The sequence below is a fragment of the Cladophialophora psammophila genome (genome assembly GCF_000585535.1).
Source record: "Cladophialophora psammophila CBS 110553 chromosome Unknown aczJe-supercont1.1, whole genome shotgun sequence".
Lineage (NCBI taxonomy): Eukaryota > Fungi > Ascomycota > Eurotiomycetes > Chaetothyriales > Herpotrichiellaceae > Cladophialophora > Cladophialophora psammophila.
The window spans coordinates 2,181,168-2,199,713 of record NW_006912922.1 but is presented as its reverse complement, the minus strand read 5'-3'; the positions used below and the strand labels follow the sequence as shown (position 1 = coordinate 2,199,713).

General features: G+C 52.6%; 7 protein-coding genes across 7 annotated transcripts; 1 reads left to right on the top strand and 6 right to left on the bottom strand.

Annotated features, from left to right (window-relative positions):
• Positions 1–324: 324 nt before the first annotated feature.
• Positions 325–2,027, top strand: A1O5_00738 (uncharacterized protein; the record flags this gene model as incomplete). Its single annotated transcript, XM_007741357.1, has 3 exons — positions 325–414; positions 470–955; positions 1,005–2,027. The coding sequence occupies 3 exons, from the start codon at positions 325–327 to the stop codon at positions 2,025–2,027; spliced, it is 1,599 nt and encodes a 532-aa protein (XP_007739547.1).
• Positions 2,028–3,419: 1,392 nt separating this feature from the next.
• On the bottom strand, positions 3,420–5,906 carry A1O5_00737 (uncharacterized protein; the record flags this gene model as incomplete). The annotated part of the gene is made up of 1 exon (XM_007741356.1): positions 3,420–5,906. One exon carries the CDS (start codon positions 5,904–5,906, stop codon positions 3,420–3,422), a length of 2,487 nt encoding a protein of 828 aa, XP_007739546.1.
• Positions 5,907–6,776: 870 nt separating this feature from the next.
• On the bottom strand, positions 6,777–7,402 carry A1O5_00736 (uncharacterized protein; the record flags this gene model as incomplete). The annotated part of the gene is made up of 1 exon (XM_007741355.1): positions 6,777–7,402. A coding segment is annotated over exon 1 (567 nt), but the record flags the coding sequence as incomplete, so codon positions are not given.
• Positions 7,403–9,142: 1,740 nt separating this feature from the next.
• On the bottom strand, positions 9,143–10,634 carry A1O5_00735 (uncharacterized protein; the record flags this gene model as incomplete). Its single annotated transcript, XM_007741354.1, has 2 exons — positions 9,143–9,682; positions 9,729–10,634. The coding sequence occupies 2 exons, from the start codon at positions 10,632–10,634 to the stop codon at positions 9,143–9,145; spliced, it is 1,446 nt and encodes a 481-aa protein (XP_007739544.1).
• A 1,446-nt stretch (positions 10,635–12,080) lies between these two features.
• A1O5_00734 (cytochrome P450 oxidoreductase) lies at positions 12,081–13,372 on the bottom strand (the record flags this gene model as incomplete). The annotated part of the gene is made up of 2 exons (XM_007741353.1): positions 12,081–12,498; positions 12,549–13,372. The coding sequence occupies 2 exons, from the start codon at positions 13,370–13,372 to the stop codon at positions 12,081–12,083; spliced, it is 1,242 nt and encodes a 413-aa protein (XP_007739543.1).
• Positions 13,373–14,469: 1,097 nt separating this feature from the next.
• On the bottom strand, positions 14,470–15,599 carry A1O5_00733 (uncharacterized protein; the record flags this gene model as incomplete). The annotated part of the gene is made up of 2 exons (XM_007741352.1): positions 14,470–15,415; positions 15,523–15,599. The coding sequence occupies 2 exons, from the start codon at positions 15,597–15,599 to the stop codon at positions 14,470–14,472; spliced, it is 1,023 nt and encodes a 340-aa protein (XP_007739542.1).
• A 904-nt stretch (positions 15,600–16,503) lies between these two features.
• A1O5_00732 (uncharacterized protein) lies at positions 16,504–17,970 on the bottom strand (the record flags this gene model as incomplete). The annotated part of the gene is made up of 3 exons (XM_007741351.1): positions 16,504–16,774; positions 16,861–17,101; positions 17,163–17,970. The coding sequence occupies 3 exons, from the start codon at positions 17,968–17,970 to the stop codon at positions 16,504–16,506; spliced, it is 1,320 nt and encodes a 439-aa protein (XP_007739541.1).
• Between the last annotated feature and the right edge of the window lie 576 nt (positions 17,971–18,546).

Below are 18,546 nucleotides of genomic sequence, written 5' to 3'. Positions count from 1 at the left end.
GCGCAGGCAGACAGGTGGCCTTGGGGGGGGGCTAAGGGGGGCTCACTGGCGCCACTGGTGCCACTCGTTGCTCCCTTTCTTGCCTTATCGATAAGCAAAAATTTATGGCTTGGCTCGCGTCTCGTTTCTGAGGCAGCGCAACTCCAAATCTCTCCAATTATTGTAGAGCTCGTTTTCACCTTTTCAATTTTCTTCTTTTTGCACTCAAACTGCAGTCTCGCAACTTGGCATCCGCTCTACCATACCCTGTCTACGGAAGCATCCTGTCCTAGAGTTAACATAACAGTGGCTCTCCCTTGAGATCCTGCAAAAAGTGCCACCAACATGTCAGGCCTCCAACCTGTGGCGGTCTACGCCATGAAAGTCCCTCCAGGCGACATCATGGTTCCCGCGGTTCCCGCATTTGCTGCCATGGTGTGTTATGTCCTTGTTGGGACGACTGAGTATTCATGCTAATTATTCTACACAGTTTCGTCTAACCATGGCCGCCATTGATCCCAGTGCTGAACCCGAGCTCGAAGATCCTGGCGACAAACGCCCTCCACGAGCAACTCTCAAATTGATCCGCGTTCCAGCCGGTATGCTTGATGAGGATGACGATATTGAGGACGATGAGAACTACCTTCCTGGTCTGGACGACGACGACGACGACGATGACGAGGAAGACGAGGAGGACATCGACGAAGTGAATGGCGGACCAAGTGAGAAGAAGTCTAAAGCCAAGGCAGCCGGTGAGAGTGAAGATGATGAAGACATGGATGACGAAGATGATGAAGATGACGACGAGGACGATGCAGCAGCCATCGCGAGATTGTCCCAGCTCATGAAGAGCGCCAAAGGAAAAGGCAAAGCAAAAGCCCTGGACGGGGAGGATGATGACGATGAGGAGGAGGATGAGGACGACGAGGCTCTCGAGATGGATGAGGTTGTGGTCTGCACTCTCGACCCCGAGAAGGTAAGTGTTTTCCGTTCAGTTGTGATTTCTTGTCTAATCCCATCAATAGAACTATCAGCAAACCTTGGATTTCGTTGTCGGAGAAGGCGAGAAGGTCTTCTTCAAGGTTTCGGGCGCATACACTGTTTATCTCACTGGCAATTATGTCATTCCTCAAGACGACGGCGCAGCCTCTCTCTACAACGAGGAAGATGAGGCGGAAGACTATGACTTGTCCCCAGATGAGGACGAACTCGATGCCCTCGAGGACGCCGACGAAGACTCTGACGCTCTTGATGACCTCGAGGACCCTCGCATCACGGAAATCGACGAAGAGGTCGACGTAACCGCCCTCAAGGTATTCAACCTGACTGGGAAAGGCAAAAACAAACGTCGTGCCTCAGATGACGAAGACGAGGAGGACGAAGACAATCTGGACGAGATGTTGGCTAAGTCGCTCAAGAAGGAAGAACCCAAGGCAGCAGGATCAACCCCAGCTACAAACGGCGGCGCACCGGAGAAACTCAGCAAGGCCGAGAAGAAGCGTCTCAAGAAACTCAAGAAGAACGATGGCGAAGCTATTGCAGTCGAAGCCACTGTAGCTGAGGGTAAAAAGGAAGCGGCGCAAAGCAATGGTGGCTCTGAGAAGAAAGTCCAATTCGCAAAGAACCTGGAGCAAGGACCAACTCCGTCCGCGACGCCTCCTGCGCCTGCGAAACCCGACAGTAAGGAGAAGTCAGGTACCGGCGCTGCCACTCTGGGCGTGAAAGAAGTTCAAGGCGTCACTGTCGACGACCGCAAGATCGGCAGCGGCCCTGCCGCGAAGAAGGGCGCACGTCTGGAGATGCGTTACATTGGCAAACTCGACAATGGCAAAGTCTTCGACAGCAATAAGTCCGGCAAGCCATTCAGCTTCAAGCTCGGTGCCGGCGAGGTGATCAAGGGATGGGACATTGGCCTTCAGGGGATTCAGGTTGGTGGAGAACGGAGACTGACCATCCCGGCGCATCTGGCATATGGCAACAAGGCTCTGCCCGGGATACCCAAAAACAGCAAGTTGACCTTCGACATCAAGTGCCTGGCTGTGAAATGAGTGCCAGATGCTGGGGGGCGGGGGCAGTGGATGGATGAAGGTTGCGCATGCTCGAGGCGTTGGATGGGTACCAAGGATCATGCGCTCCTGGGCCGCTACAACCCACGGCCCATGACCTTTTGAGCGCAAGCTCGAAAGTCCATATGCTCAAAAAGCCGTGTTTTTACGTGAGGTTTCGGATGGCAGGCGTTTTAATGGATCGATTGCGTCGGATGAAAAAGGTGTGAGCGGAGGCCTCAGATCCCCGAAGGAGATGAGCAGCGGCAGCAGCACGCTCAGCTTGAAGCGTCACTCCCCTATTTGTATGTCTACAAAATAATACTCGCGACTGGTAGAAAAAGGGGCGTGCATCAATGGTATGTAGTGGTAACCTGCGACGGAGGTGATTCAAAGCCAACGACTCGAAAAAGTTTGATCTGATCGAAACACATTCCGAACGTCATTGTGTATCATTCATTGATAGCGTTGCTCCTGTCTCCTCATGTCTCCTTGTTTGTCCGCTCTGCCTGGACAGGTTGGCACAGCACAGTATGGCACAGCACAGTAGAGAACAATAGTGTAGCGCAGGATAATATAGAATAGAGTACAGAACAGCGCAGTATAGTACAGTATAGTGCAGTGTAATTAGTGCACCCCTTGATATGGTGATTGATTGATATCGATCGACTGATTGCAACCATGGTCAGGTTAAGTCCCTTCAGCGGCGCATCGAACCATCACCCTCATTCTTACTTCCATCCTCATCCTTATCCCGTCAGTCATCATCGTTGGTTTCACCGTTTCAGACCCTACAACGAACGAAAGAGATCCAAAAAAAAAAAAAAAAGGAGGAGGGGGTGTATGGTATAGTATATTTTCTCATCATGATCTCATAGACTCTGCTCGTTTCAGACGATCCGTTGCCATGCCATCCATCACATCTGTCGCGTCCAACCCATCTACACGTCTCTTGTATCCCACACACAGTTCCCCCGCCCAAGTCGAGGTCACTATCTTTCTTTCTTTCTTTCTTCACAAGTTGAACCCAAAGCCCCGGTCCCCCACAAAATAAAAATACTAGAAAGCCTTGAATGGATATATAAAAACGTGCCTTAACGGAGGGGGAAAAAAAACCAGAGGGGATGCAATTTTATTTTCCTTTTCGAATCTGGGAGAGGACAGGACAAGACAAGACACGCGTTGCGGGAAGGAGAGAGAAAGGGGCTCGGTCTCTTCAAGCTCAGCACAGCACGGTCTTTCCAGAAGACTGGAAAGCCTAGCTCGGTCATTTCACGTCGTTCCAACAACCTTGTTCTTTCTTTTTCTTTTCCACAGCTCGACCCAACAGGTAGGGCCCTGAAAGATACAAAAATGAGCCAGGCAACAAAGTGGTCGAGGAACGATTTTTGCCTTTCACCCGCGCAGACGGCTCATTTGCGGGTCATAGAGCGGTTCGGGGGTTACGGTGGCGTGGATCCTCTTGCCAAAATACTCGATTTCGACAGGGGCGCCCTCGTTCACCGCGCTGGGCAGCCAGACATACGCGATGGGCTTTCCGATGGTGTACCCGAACGCGGCGCTGGTGACGTACCCGACGGCGCGCCCGTCGTGGAAGACCGGCTCCTTGCCCAGCACGACGGAGCGGCCGTCGTCGACGGTGAGGCAGCGTAGATGGCGCGATGTCGTCTCCTTGGAGCGTCCCTCGAGCGCTGTCTGGCCCACGAACCCCTGCTTGCCTGCCTTGAGGGCAAAGTCCAGGCCGGCCTCGTACGGGTCGTGTTCGGTGGTCATATCGGTGCCCCAGGACCGGTACCCCTTTTCCAGCCGCAGCGCGTTGAAGGCGGTGCGCCCTGCCGCGACGACTCCGTGCTGCTGCCCGGCCTGCCAGAGCGCGTCCCACAGACGCTGCCCATTGTCGGCGCTGGTGTAGATCTCCCAGCCCAGTTCCCCGACATACGATAGCCGCATCGCAATAACAGGGATGCCTGCGATGCTGGCCCTCTTCACGCGGAAGTAACGTAGGCCTTTGTTGCTAAAGTCATCACTGCTGACCGTGCTGATCACGTCGCGCGCCCGTGGGCCCCAGAGCCCGACGCAGCACGTGCCTCCGGTGATTTCGCGCACATACGCCCATCTGCTGGGGTCATGCTGCGACTGCCGACGGGCCTCCCGAGAGAAGTAGATCAGGTCCACGCGGCCGTTCACACCTACCTGGAAGAGGTCCTGAGCGAGTCTAGCCACAGTGATGTCGCTTCGAATACCTCCGGAATTGTCTAGAAGGAGCGTATAGGTGACGGCGCCAGGCTTCTTCGAGACATCACCCGTGGTCAGTCGCTGCAGCAGATCGACCGCCCCAGGCCCAACCACCTCTAGCCGACGCAGTGGAGTCATGTCGTACATGGCGACCGCTGTCCGCGTCTTCCAGGCCTCTACCGCAGCGATCGGCGAGTAGTATCGAGCCGACCAGGGGTCCCGCTCGACGGGCTTCCACTCCGGCGGGAGCTGCTCGATCAGCTTTGCATTCGACTCATACCAGAACGGGCGTTCCCAGGCCCCGCTCTCGAGGAAAAAAGCCCCCAGCTCACGCTGCCGAGCGTAAAATGGACTTACTCGCAGTTGGCGCGGCGACTCTCTCGGCTGAAGTGGGTGTATGATATCGTAGACTTCGATGAAGTTCTGCTGCGAAGTCTCCTTGACATATGCCGGTGTGAGTTGGACTTCCTCGAAGCGCCCAAGGTCGCATTCAGCCAGGTCGACCTCGGATCGCCCTGCAGTTAAGATTTCGGCCACCGCGCGCGCGACGCCAGCAGAGTGCGTCACCCATACCGCCTCCGCCACATAGAACCCGTCCAGCGTGGGTGACTGTCCAACGAGAGGACCGCCGTCCGGGGTGAATGAGAAGATCCCGTTGAAACCATCGGCAATCTCGCTCTCCTTCAAAGCAGGTAGAAGCTCTCGAGATAAATCCCATGCCGGTTTGAAGTCTTCTGGGGTGAATTCCAGGCGGGACGGCATGTTCTTTTCGTCGACACTCTTGGACGCTAGGGGCAATGATGAGGCAACGACAGGGATCGGCCGATGGGCATAAGAGCCAATGCCATATTGTTCGCCATGCTCACGGTAGTAGAGATCCTGGTCCTGGTAGCGTAAGATGGGGAGGCTCGCTCCGTTTGGCAGAGGATTGCGACCTGCTTGTGCTGGTACGGGTGTCGTCTTAGCATACTGATGTGCCAGCGGCAGTAAGGGTACTGAGAGCCCGATCATGGTTCCCACCTCAACGCCCCAGAAACCCGCGCAAGAGACGACAATGTCGGCAGGTATGGTCCCCTCCGGAGTCACTACGCCGGTAACGCGGTCGTCAGCTTGCTCGATGCCAGTAACCTGCGTGGAACCCAAGTAACGGACGCCAGCCTTGCGGGTGCGTGCAATGAGCAACTGAACCGCGCGAGCGGCCAATGCTAGCCCATCAGTAGGGATAAACAGGCCCCCGAGCACGAGGTCCTTGTTCAACAAAGGGTATCTCTCAAGACATTCCTCGGTGCTGAGCAGGCGGGTTTCCACGCCCCAGGACGAGGCCCAGCCGTGCTTGCGCTTGAGCTCCTCGACTCGCGCCGGCGTCGTTGCTATCTCCAAGCCGCCGACCTGGTTGAAGCAGCTCTGACCGTCCTCTTCCAAGGACAACAGCTTGTCCACGGTATATCTGGCGAACTGGGTCATTGTCTTCGACGGGTTCGTCTGGAACACCAGGCCGGGGGCATGCGATGTCGACCCGCCAGGCATATCCAGAGGCCCCTGCTCGATGACGGTGATGTCGGTCCAGCCACGCGAGACGAGCTCGTCGGCGAGGTTTGTGCCAACGATGCCAGCGCCAATGATGGCGACGCGTGGCACGGGCGCCATGGTGATAGACCCCATTGCAAGGGAGATGTTTCGAGCGGATCACGAAGGGGATCCTGGCAGTAGTTTCCGATGATTCTTTGATCTGCCTCCCAAGAAATACTACCAGAACTGCCGGCCCTTCCAAGCCCTTATTAGAGTAAAGGCACCAAAGAGGTCCTGTGTCGACAGTGCTTTCCTATTCGGGAAAATCGTACCACCACGGCCACTATCACGGTCACCTGATCGGCATCGGAACATCTGGCCCGGACTCCGGATCTGTAAAGGGGCAGACACGTAGCCTTATCAGCGGCATCTTACGTGTTGTTCGCCTCGATGGAGCGCTATTGGGCCTGGACCCGTTGACTGTTATCTCACTGGATCGCCAGCACTGTCTCATTCTCAAAGGGCGTTCGTCTGGAATGCTCCGGCACATCCCAAGAGGCGTGTACTCGCAGGGCGCTAGCCTTAGCAATGCAACTCGAGTTCCAGTGCCGAGAAGCTCCTCCCAAGTCCGAACAACGATAATGAGGATTTTTGATGTATTCCAACCATGATGGGTCTCAAGACTCAGCAAAAGCCCATTGTATACAAGTCTAGCAAAGTGACTCTCACAGGGCCCATCTAAGGACCAACCATTTTCTCTTTATCATGGGCAGCCTAGCGTTCTGCGTTCCCAATGCCGCATAAAGCAACCTTGGTCTTTCGTTGTGGTTATGAGACCACATTCTTCTCTCTCTCGGTCCCGTCAACATATCTTCAAGGTCTTGGTGGTATGAGTTTTCTAGTGTCCCCAAGAATTTCGTTCGACGTAGGGTGAAGTCAGTGGATGCGATACTCTAGCTTCCGACCCAATTTCCACACAAGTCTACAGGATATTCAATCAGCAATGTTTGTTGCATCGTCCTCGCTCTTCTTTTCTCTCCTCTGAAAGAATCTGGAGAACAGCTGTCTCACCTCGATCCAGAACCCGCCAGGGGGATGGATACAGCCTGCCTCGTACGTGTGGACAATAAGTCGCTCCCAGATCAAGTCCCAGTGCAGCCCGTCTGACTCAATGAGTCCGTTTGATGAATTTCCAGCAAAATTGGAGGATTGGAGCGACAATCTGCATGGTGTAATTCTGGAAAAGGGACTCGACGTTTCAGGGTGCGAAGGAAATGTAGCCGTAGAAGAGACAAATAAGAATAGTAGTGGCGACGACACCAATCCACGTTCAGTAAGGCTGAAGCCAACCGGTTTATGGGAATAGCTTCCGGTCGAATTCTTGCACTTGAAGCTCCGGTAGAACAGAGGTAGGTGATACATATGGCCAAGTAGTCTATAAGCGCACCGGCCGTAATAAGGTCGATCAGCTAGGTCAAAACGATCAATACCCCGTTGAGGACCTGGAGTAAAGAGAGGAAAGGAAAGGCGAGAACAACCGCTAAGGTATAGACTGGGATATCTTGCTTTGTGCATTTAGTGAGGACCCTGGGAGCATGTCCGCGGAGCACCAGGCCATATAGAGAAGGGGTGGCGGCGCCCCAGAGCCAATAGAGCCACCGATGGCGATGAACTGAATCTGGCGACGGTTGACTCGTCGACGGAGGTTGTCTGCATTTCGGCAGTGATCTGGCCCTTTTGAAAGCCAGCCTTGGTGACGATACTGTCGGCTTTAGCATCTTTAATGCCATGCATGATGAATGGTGCAAGAAAAATGTGAGACGGCGTCAGCAATTTTTGCAGAGATTCAACCGTTCGATCAACAAAGGGTGAATTCATCCAACTCAATGGGACGGAGGCATGTTTTCATCGTCTTTTGTGTCCGATGTCGCGGTCGAATAGCCCTCAAATTGCGTGTCCGGGTCACGGAGTATAGAGAATGCGGTTTTAGATACTCGAGAGCAGAAACTGTGTGCGGCATGGTATATGATGCCAGGGAAAGAACCGATTGATAGTATTGAGGAGTTGCACAATCCTTCGTGCTCGCATAGAGTGAGATTGTCCGAAAAAGCCTTGCGAGGGGGGACCTCACCCGGGGCAACCTGAGACAGCCTGGCAGATTCCGTCAAGGGTTTGCTTTTCAAAAAGTGAGGGTTGGATTGCCCTGAGGTGATAGATGAGGTATTCATATAGGAGCAGCCCAAGAGCGACATCCCATGCGACGAGAATGAGCATACACGTTCATTCTAGCAAGTCATCAAATGGGACCAACAACGCAACAGCTTCCATTGACGGGCATATCCCTTGAATTTGACACGTCCGTCAATCCTTTGAAATGCCACTTTTTCCGCTATATCTGGACACATTAGCCGAGTCATGGTAGGGGAACCACTTGCATACGTTAGACGAGGTCGTCGTAGTGTTTCTCACCAATGATTGAAAAGGGATATAGATACAGAAGTGATTTCACCGGAAATACGGCAAAATATAGTTCGTCTGACCGATGAAAAGGATGTCTGATATCGCACGCCTTCTCGCTCGAATCGGTGCAGAAGATAAGCTACAATTCCCAATTGGGAATGATTCCATCTTGCCGCAAGTCTCCTGACATGGATTCAAATAGTTTGTTCGGCATACGGAGCCGAGAAGCCGCTTCTAGACCAACTTCGGTGCTCTTATCCGTTTCACCCTCTCGTGGAAAGGGTGTCCCCAGATACCCCGGAGCGGCAACCCCGGATGAGACGACAACACCAGATACGGCCCGAGTCCTGCATTGAGATGGCCAAGGAGGGTGTACAGATGTCTGCTGATCGCTTTCATTCCTCACGCAGTTGTGCGCTCCGCGCCAGCACTCTCAGACATGGTTCCACGAAGAAATGTACACGTGTTGCAGGCGCCATGTTGAGGGGTGTCGTACGTTCAGTGTCATCCGCTCTTCGGGCCTGGTGTCGACTCACTTCGTTGTGGGATTGCCAACACAGACATAGTGCCGCAGAGGAAGGTTTCCGCTCTATTTCGATCGATAATTTTTAAGTCGCACTAGTCTTCATACAAGGTGACACCGTCTAGCGAATCTTGACTGTCGAATAAGGATATTTGAATTTGTCAAAGCCTGGCCTCAGCAACGATGTAATTCCTAGGTCATTTGCGCCGCGAAACTCCAAGCTTGCAATGTAGATGGCGCAAAAGTCAACGTTGGGGGTGTGAGACAGCAATGTCGTTGGATTGTCCTCACTGTCACGCTCAGGATTAGCACCGGAAAATCACGCAGATGGACATCAACAAGCATACCTTGATGCTCAAAATCGGTCTTGGAAAAGGGACGAGAAGTCACGCTAGAAATGATTGAACATGACGTTACCAATGTTCTCGACCTCCCACCATGCCGCGCCCCTAGCATCGCCCATTGCGGGCTGCGAGTCGTGATAGCCCATGTCTCCCATGCCGACGAATTGCGAAGGGTCCGCCCACAGCCACGGGGTCGTGTTCAGGGTGAGACTGTCTGCTTGTTCAACAGATATTTCGTTGCAGACATTCTTCTGTGCAGACTCTAGCGCTGAAGAAACAGGAGCTCTGTACGATAATATTGGAGCATCTTGCCCTCCATCAGCGGTGTTTACAGAAATTTCTGGTGAGGTGGCGACAATAATCTCAAGGGTTGAGCTCTCGTCCGCGTATTTTTGAGGCACCGCGGGTGAGAGGCAGGCGTCCAGTAAGCCGGCCGTGGGGATCTCTCGAGGATCCGCTATACAGTTGAACTGTAGGATATCCCACATCAAAGGCACACTGAGGTAGATCTTGGAGGGCATCCAGTCTTCAACATCCATGCTCTCGGAGCCGGCAGCAATCCGCGTCATCTTGTCTAGATTAGAGTCCTAGAATCCGTCAGCCCGGGGACCTATTCTCGCTGAAAGCACGTACCAAAGCTTTACAGGCGGGTGAAAAGGGTACAAAGCTTTTCAGAAACCTCCTGCATTTTGCGAAGTCCGTGTTTGATTTATGCTTCAACCTGGAATCGGCAGCACAACAATAATAGAGATGCACAGTAGCTGCAATGGCAGCGACATGTCCGAAAAATGGATCGACCAGCGGCATTTGTTTGTCCAAGACCATGTCAATCATGCGAACAATCCAGGTAGAGTGTAAGAGGGCGAGCTCGGAAGATCTCCTCCAAAACGTATTCGGAATTGCCAAGTTGGGATTGTGTTGTGCCCCGATGATGTAGAGGAAAGGGTGGTTCAACACGGTAGGGATCGCATGGTACGTGAACTGCTCCCTCAGCCACGGGGCCCAATAATCTCGGTTGATTTTCAACTCTTCCACTTTGCGCTCGTAGAATTTGACCGAGTCGTATCGGTGGCAGATGGGTATCCTGTTCTCTGTCTCCATGAAATCAGAGAGCACCATGGCATACATCGAGTCGTGCCGCCAAGGTTCCTTCCATATGTTGTGAGCACAGTTCGACACGTATTTTCTTACCCGACTCCACACCCATCCTAGCTGGACACTTGTGTTCCAGATTCCTGGCTCAGTCGGTGTCGAACATCCCAGGTCATCCCTGGGCAAAGGCGGGGCCTTTTGATCAATTTCTCTATCGGGTCCCTGACCTCTGCCACTTGAAGAATAAGATGGTCGCCATGTCTCTGTTGGGACACTCAAAAGACCGTGTTGTCGGCCGTACGACTGCTCAAGCAATTGAAGACTCCAGAAGAGCCTTTTCTTCCGCTCTGTGGTCGCGTCGTCGACAGTGTATGTGGATTCGAGGTCCAGCGTAGCGGATCGACAGAGCTGGAAAGCAAGGCCGACGTGGAATTGGCCGAGGGACATGTTTCCGTCCAAGTGGGTGTCAGCAAGAGTTTGCTCCATAGCTTAGCCAGATATTCATACCAATAAAAAAGGAGTACGAAAGCAGACACAAGCTCTCAATAGTGGCAAGGTCCACCGTACCATTCGCGATACGAAGCATGATCAAACCCCTCGCATTCTTGCCATAGCGGTGCAATTGATCACATTTGGGTGGGAAGCGCGAAGTCAGGGCGAGGATACTGCAAGCAAGTTCTTCAGGGAGAGAGCTGGGATCTCCCACTTCTTCGGGCCCAAAGCACCAGATCGGTTGCTTGTGGCAGTACTTGAAGTACAGCTCAATTCCAACGGCGATGTCGGATGGGCGCGGCCGCAAATTCGCATTCTCGGAGTTGAACTCGAGGGTAGAAGAAGGGTGGCTAGTGGGATAACTGGGCTCGCGAGCCGGAGGAGTCACCGAGTATGACTTCTCTGAATAATCAGCAGTCTCTTCGAGTGCCTGCTCTTGACGTGTGGCATGGCTCGGTCTAATGCTCTGGTCAGCACACTTGAGCACAACATTACTGGGAGGCCGTCCGTCCGTACAAACCACCACTCAACAGGAGATCTAACTTCTCTTCCAGGTGTGCCAGCCTCTCCTCCTGTAGATTACTTAACACACGTGCATCACACGGAAAGGCGTCAGATAATATACCGATCGGCCGCCCCGTATCGCTCTGACCACGGGCGCATAGGAGCATGGCTGCTTCAGGCGGACACAGCTTGAACAGGCTGGCTTCTCGCCAGGACAGCGAGTTTTCTTCCTCCTGTAAGACGGTTGGCACACAGGACACAGAACGGATCCTTCAAGAAGCGTGACAGACCTGCAAGTGAGGCAAGCATGATGCGATCGTTGTCTTCCGTTGAACTTGGTGGTCTCCTCGGTCGGAGTCATGTTGGACGTCAGCAAAAGAGCCCAGAATGACCTTAAAGGTCTGGGAGACTGGCGGCCGAAGAGGACTGCAAGGGCCTGTGTATGGTTGCCATTGTATGGACAGCAAAACAAAGTTGAGATGCCTTATCTGTTGTTGATGTTGATGTTGATGTTGGTGTTGGTGTTGGTGTTGTTGTCGTTGTCGTCGAAGTTTCATAAATTCTTAAGGTTACGAACAAGGGGGATTCTGTTCCACTAAATAAATAATCGCCACCTCGCCACGAGCCCCGCAGGAAGCTTGATTCATGACTATCACGATTCATCCCTCATTGTAACGATTGGCGCGGATCCAACCTTGAGCAAGACATCCTTCTGGAATCAACCCGACCACTCATCGAGCATTCGTGGAAATCCTGCAGATGGTTGCATGACATAGAACGGTTAGGGGCGAACATTGCAGGTAAGACCTCTTCAGATCGTGATTGCGAATTCTATTACAGCGCCGCTAGACTAGAAGAATGCTATCGAACTGGAACGTCTACATACCGTGACGGCGGCTACGCTGCAATGGGCTCCTTATTGATCCTGCAGCAATCCACAGCGGAGCAGAAGGCAACGTCTTTCTGGCTGGTCACATCGGCCTTGGGGAGAGTTTGTCGAGCCGGCCAAATCTCATCATGGGCATCTGTCTCTCGCTTGTGGTGGGCTTGCACAAGCTCGCGCACTGTTTTCTGGAAGAACAGAGGGCCCTTCTCCATCCTGGGGTGCAACTCGCCGTTGACAAAAACTCCCGCGTTGAGATTCTTCTGTGTGTTGACGCACAGGTACTTGTCCTCCGACATGATTCTCTTGTAGATTTGGTTGACGAGTTCAAAATCTTCATCACTAGAGTTCTTGTTCCTGTAGACTTCATATTTCATGGTCGACTTGACAGGACCGCTGGGCACAAATCTCTGGATGAAGAAAAAGTGCGGCCTTGGAAAGAATTAGCAATGTGGCTTGTCCAGCCTGAATGATGCACTTACGAAACGTTCAGGGAGGCATTGGGGAAAAAATAGGTGGCAGCCACCCTCAGACCACGGGCAATCTGTTCCGGCGTAGGGTTGCCGAAATGTTGGATATGGCCGGCCTTTGTCTCGACCCCGTAAGAACTGAGATCCGCGATGGTGGGAATGTCAGGATGTGTCGTCTTGCAGTGATAGCACTCGTTGTAATTGTCGGCCAAGATTTTCCAATTATATTCGCCCTCCATCTCCCAGCTGTGATCAAATTGGTACTCGTCGAAATTGTAGTGTTGAAACCTGTCTTGCTTGTCGACGCCTTCGAAGTCATCGTTCCAGGCAATCTCTGGCTTCGCACCACCATCCAAGTTCACCCAGATGAATCCATTATGGTCGATATGGGTATGGATGGGCAGAAGACCATTCTTCGACTTGTCAAATCCAGGCAGATCTTGATATTCCGGTGCTTTTGTGAGGTTGCCGTTGAGGCCATATGACCAACCATGGTATTTACAAGAAAAGATGTTGTTGTGCCCTTTTTCCTCAGTCACAATAGGAAAGGCACGATGTCTGCAGACATTGTGAAAGCCATTGAGGTTCCCATCGCGGTCTCGACAGAGAATGAACTGGAAACCGGCCACTTCATATCGTAGCCAGTCCCCTGGGTTGGCCAGTCTCAGTTTGTGCGTGGTCAGAAGCCATTTTCGGGAGAAAATCGCTCGTCTCTCAAGCTCATACATTTCCTGTGAGGTGTACCAAGAGGCCGGCAAAGCCCTGATGGGGGTTTTGTCATCCGCCGGCGACGACCGTCCAAGGCCCAGGTAGTTCTTCAAGAATGATTGCGCCATTGTTTTATTAGAACGACAAGATTCAAAAGGGACAAGTCACAAGTATCGATGAGGGTGAGGGACGAGGTTGAACATGATAATGAGGAAGCTTAAATCCAGATACGCCTCCTCCTCAAGACGCCACGCCGATGGCCTTATCGGCCACTGCAGCCGCTTTGTCTCAACAGGATCCGTTAGACCGATCAGGATTTCGAAACCGAAAGGGGGCATTGGCCTTATGCCGGTCATATGATCGGCGAGCCGGACCCGGCTGAGACATGAAAAGGGAAGGACAACCGCTGGCGGCACCAGCGGACAATCATTGGCAGATAAAGAACGTGCGTCCGGCAGAGGTTCTGGGCTCTTATCGATGTGTGACAGCACATCCCGAGAGTTGTCGAAGTTGCGACATTGTCATCGGTCCCGGGTTGATGGCATCAATTACTCACCTTCAATTCATTGATTGGCTTTCCTGAAAGGCGACTGATGTCCTTACCATTGCGGCTTTTCAAATCCTGACCAATAAGGTACCCAGTCTTGAAGAATTTCGACTTCAAGCCCACGGATTGCAGCACTGTTTGAAGGAAACTAGGTGACTTCGTCGGAGGCGCGGGGGTCGGGTATCGACACCCAAATTCCCCAGGTACAGTAAGCGTCAGTCTCGAGAGAAGTATCTCGCTGGGTAAGCGCCGCGTCTTTTCGAGCATAATGGTGGTGAAATCAAACTACTTGGGAGCTTTACTCCGATTGGGACTGCAACTCAATTGGAGGACACGATTAGAATTGAAGCTGCTGTCGGGGCAAATGTCAGACTTTATAAGAACGGAACGACTTCGTGTCATTTCAAGTGCTTGGCATCTCTAAATGCCAAGCCTTGTCACGTGCGATCGTGTGATCGACCATATCAAACGCTGCTTGAAGACTCCAGGAACCCTCTTCGCGTAGACGGCCACAAGTCGAGGATGCTAGTGGCACTCCTAAAGGTACGAGAATATTCATCTCAACGCATCCTCTTCCGACTGATTCTCAAGTTTCTCTTTACGTCAATCAAAAATCGCCACAGCCATGCATGAGTCCAACCCCGAGTCTTCTCCAATTCAGAACGATTCTGTCGTCGCTCAGTTCACGGCTACCCTGCGTGGCCTCGTTCTGGGTGCTGCAGCTGTTGTGCTTTCCTGGAAGCCTTCCACGCCCAACATCGCGGTGTGCCAGCCCATCAGCATCTCAATATTGATGTCATTTCCACCACAAACCACTATCACGACCTTGCTCGATCGATCGAGAGTCTTCTTAGTGCCTAGGGCCTTCTCCAACAAACCCCCGTCACAGACTGGCACGTTGACGCCGACGGTCAGCTCGACCATCATCCGTTCGTGTTCCGCAATGAGACAGCAACTCCGTGCGGCCTCGGCGTCCGAGAGGACGATGCTCGTGACGTGCGGTCGCTGGGCGTAGTCGAATGTTTTCTGAGAAACCCTGACGACGCCCAGGCTGGTGGCCTGGGATGTAATTCGCGGAGCCGTGATGAGCTTTCCGGTTTGCAGAGATTGATTCAATGAGTCCGCGCCCTCTGTCTCCATCGCTAGGACCTCGACCTCGTTACTCCAGCCCTTGTCGTCAAGCATCTGCATGATTCCATTCAGCAAGCCTCTGCCTCCGACGCTGCAGACCACAACGTCAGGCTTTCCGCCAAGCTGCTCTGCGATTTCCCTCATGGTCGTCGCATTGCCTTCCCATATGTCTGGATGGTCAAAGGGCGGAACGAAACAGCCGTTGGGGTCCTTTGGCAACAGCACCTTCTGAATGTATTCTTGGGCCTCTGCGATGCTGGCGCCATGTTGAATGACTCCCATTGCCCCCATGGCCCACAACTTGGACACCATTGTAGGCTTTGTAGTGGTAGGTATCACCACCGTCGCCGGGTGGCCTATCACCTTGGCGGCGTGGATACAGGCAATACCTGCATTGCCTCCTGATGCCGCATAGAAGTGTATTTTGGAAGACCCCCGACGTTCAGCGGCTCGGCGCAGGATGTAGGTCCCGATACCTCGAGACTTGAAGGACCTATCGGGTTGTAGTTGTCGAGCTTCAGGAAGATTCTGCTTCTACGACTTAGAATGGTCACGAATCAAGGCAATCAACCCCCGGCAGATATGAGGATAGAGATGTACCATTTTGCTGCTTCTCCAAGGGCCCGGCTTTCGATCAAGGGCGTCTTCACCCACGGCTGCGGGAAATGCTCCTCCATTTTCTTCCTGAGTCTTGCGCGAGGATATCGACGTTGAACGAAGAGACCTTCTATCCAGTCCACTTCTTTAATAAGACGCTATTATAGAGAGTGGGGGAGAGGGCGTGACGTCCCGGTGTCTAAGATAGACGCGTTTGATATCTGTCCGATCTAGAAAACGCATATCCTTTTCGGTAAGGGAAGCCCGAAGCCTCTCTGGTCTCTGGTCTCGAGCATAAGGTGCTACAGCCCGGACACCGGAGGGCGGAACGCAGCACCGTGGTGAAGGCCGCTTTGGGGGTGGGTCCTCGGACATTTGTGCGCCCTGTTGTCGATGCTCGCCGAAACACCCCTACCTGATAAGGGAAAACAAATCTCCAGATCGATGTACTGTAAGATACGATATATGAATCTGAGGCGCTGGCCCGCACACTTGGATGAGCAGCCGAGTGCCCCCGTACTTGTCTTGAATGTGGCCTAGATTGATCCGCCGAGATTGGTGACTTGATTTTCCTGAAAGTTCCCACCAGAAGTTGCTCGGCGGGACTTGGTCAGAAGATCACAAGGACCTGCTCAAAACACTCCGACCCCGGTTCTCTTTCTGCTCTCACATCAAGTTTGACTTGTTCATGACATATATGCTCGATTCTGAAGCGATCAGAATCAACAATGCCTCCGGATATAGCTTGAAACTTTGACTGATGGGATAGCCCAACACCCATGCAAAGCTACAACTCTCGATAATGAGGTGCTTGTTCTCTCAAACAGTTTTGACAGCAACAACACCAAGGAAGGACGAATCGGATGTGGTAAAGGCTCTTTTCATGCATATATATATATATATGTGTGTGTGTTTTTGCGCGTCCAAACCTTCCGTCCATTACAACTCGAAGGGGTCTCCCCCAAGAGCCACATGATGTTCCCACTACAGCTTCGAACTTCTGACTGGGTCCAGGAGATCTTTCATCTCGGCCCTCGGCCAATCCGGGTTAAGTGACGGATCCGGCCGCTCGCGATCCCAAGCCCATTTCTCTACCAATTGCGGCGACAGCGAACCCTCCAGCATTTGCAGGACGTACTTGCCGAGCACCGGGAAGAACTTATAGCCGTGGAACGAGCCACAGGTTGCGAGGTACAGCCCCTTCGAGGCTGGGTGTGGCGAAATGATGAAGTCCGAGCTCGTGGTGAAGGCATCCCTTTTTTTGTCGCTTGAGGTTAGTACAATGTCATGTCTCATCCTGTCATTCTGACAAGGAGGGGGGACGGCAGTAGGAATACATACCAGCAGATCCGATGTTTCTCCATCTTCCAGTGCGCGCCATTCTTGCCGTAAAACACCTTGTTGGCATAGTCAATGTCTTCCTTGAGTCTCCTGGAAACTTTCCATTGGGCGTAGTCTGGTTCTGCAGGCGGTGCTGAAAGATGGCGGCCGGGTAACACTTCATGGGTGTTTTTGAATATCGTCTGTCCCCACCACTTGATCTCTCTGTCTGGAGTCGGGGGAAGACTGCCGATAAACGGACCTGTTTTCGACAATTAGGTGTACTGCCACCGATGGGAGACTGGATCATGGTAGGACATTACCTATTTGTGCAGTGTACCCCTGAACGCCCACCGGCATAGTGGCAAATCTCTGATATGACTCGTTGTCAAGTTTCGTCATTCCCGTTGTGATGCCACCTGCTACAATCCTGCCTTCGGTCCGAAGGTCTTTCAGACCACTACTCGCAGCGCTCAATTCCAGCAGTTTTGGCGTATATGCACCCGTGCAGAGGATAACGTGCGAGGCTGTCAAGGTCTCTCCTTTCGTTGTCTTGACTCCAGAACAACGGCCGCGGCTGTCGAGTTGCAACGTTGCAACTTCTGCCGTTACGTACTTCACACCGAGCTCTATGGCTTTGCGGGTGACGGCTCGCAGAGCGTCTCCAGCAGCAGCCCAGCCACTGGTCTTGTTGATGAGCACTTCTTGGACCCCGTTGTAATCAGCGTCTTCGAAAAGGCCCCCGTACAGCTTCCGGGCCTCGTCGACAGACACGGCTCGAAGATCCGCGGTCCGGCCGAGTTTCTTGTAGTTGTCGATGACTTCCTGTGCGTAGTTGCTGCGGCATGTCCAGAAGATGCCAGTCTGATGGAAATAAGGCTTCCACAACGGATCCGTTTCGAAGATGTCTTGTGCTTCAAGCGCCAGTTGGCAGTATACTATATCGTCGTAGTCGGCGCGGACTACCTTGTTCCAGTCCCACGAGGCAGCCACGCGGCTCTCTGCATCAAAGGCATCTCGATCAACCAAAGTCACTGACGCGTCAGGGTACTTCTTGATCAGGTGATAGGCAGTGGATACTCCAAACACGCCAGCTCCGACGATGATGTATGACGGTTTGCTCGAAGTCATATTGAACGTCGAACTACTTCTTCTGGTCTCTTACTTGCACCAAGAAATGATCACCCTTCCAGAGCAGTCGAGTTTTATGAGAAGATTTGTGGGCCACCAAAGAGGCAAGCCGGAAGGTTATTATGCCCATTTACAGAAAAGCTTGAGTTTCCTGGCGGTCAGAGCAAATTGATAGCATCAAAATGGTTTCCGATAAAAGTCCGTCACGGGATCGGTCACTCATGCCGCATGGCCGGCCACGTGATGAGATAGACCTCCTTCGCTCAGTGTCAGTGTTGCTTCAGGATCGGAGATTTAGGGGTATCATGCGAGCGTTGTATGTGTGATATGCCACCAGGAGCAAGGAGTAGATTCCTAAGGCTGCATCTCGAGAATCTGCCCAAAGAAGAGTTTTAGCTCCAACACTGATAAAGGCTCCGGAGAAGCCTCGAGTCATATTGGTACATGCAAAAAGATTTATCGTGCTGGCTATGCTTTTCACCATTCCCACGCTTTGCTCAAAAGATCACATCATCCGATGTGGTATAACCACGCTATGCAATCAATGAAACACCCCCTATATAGACGCAATGACGT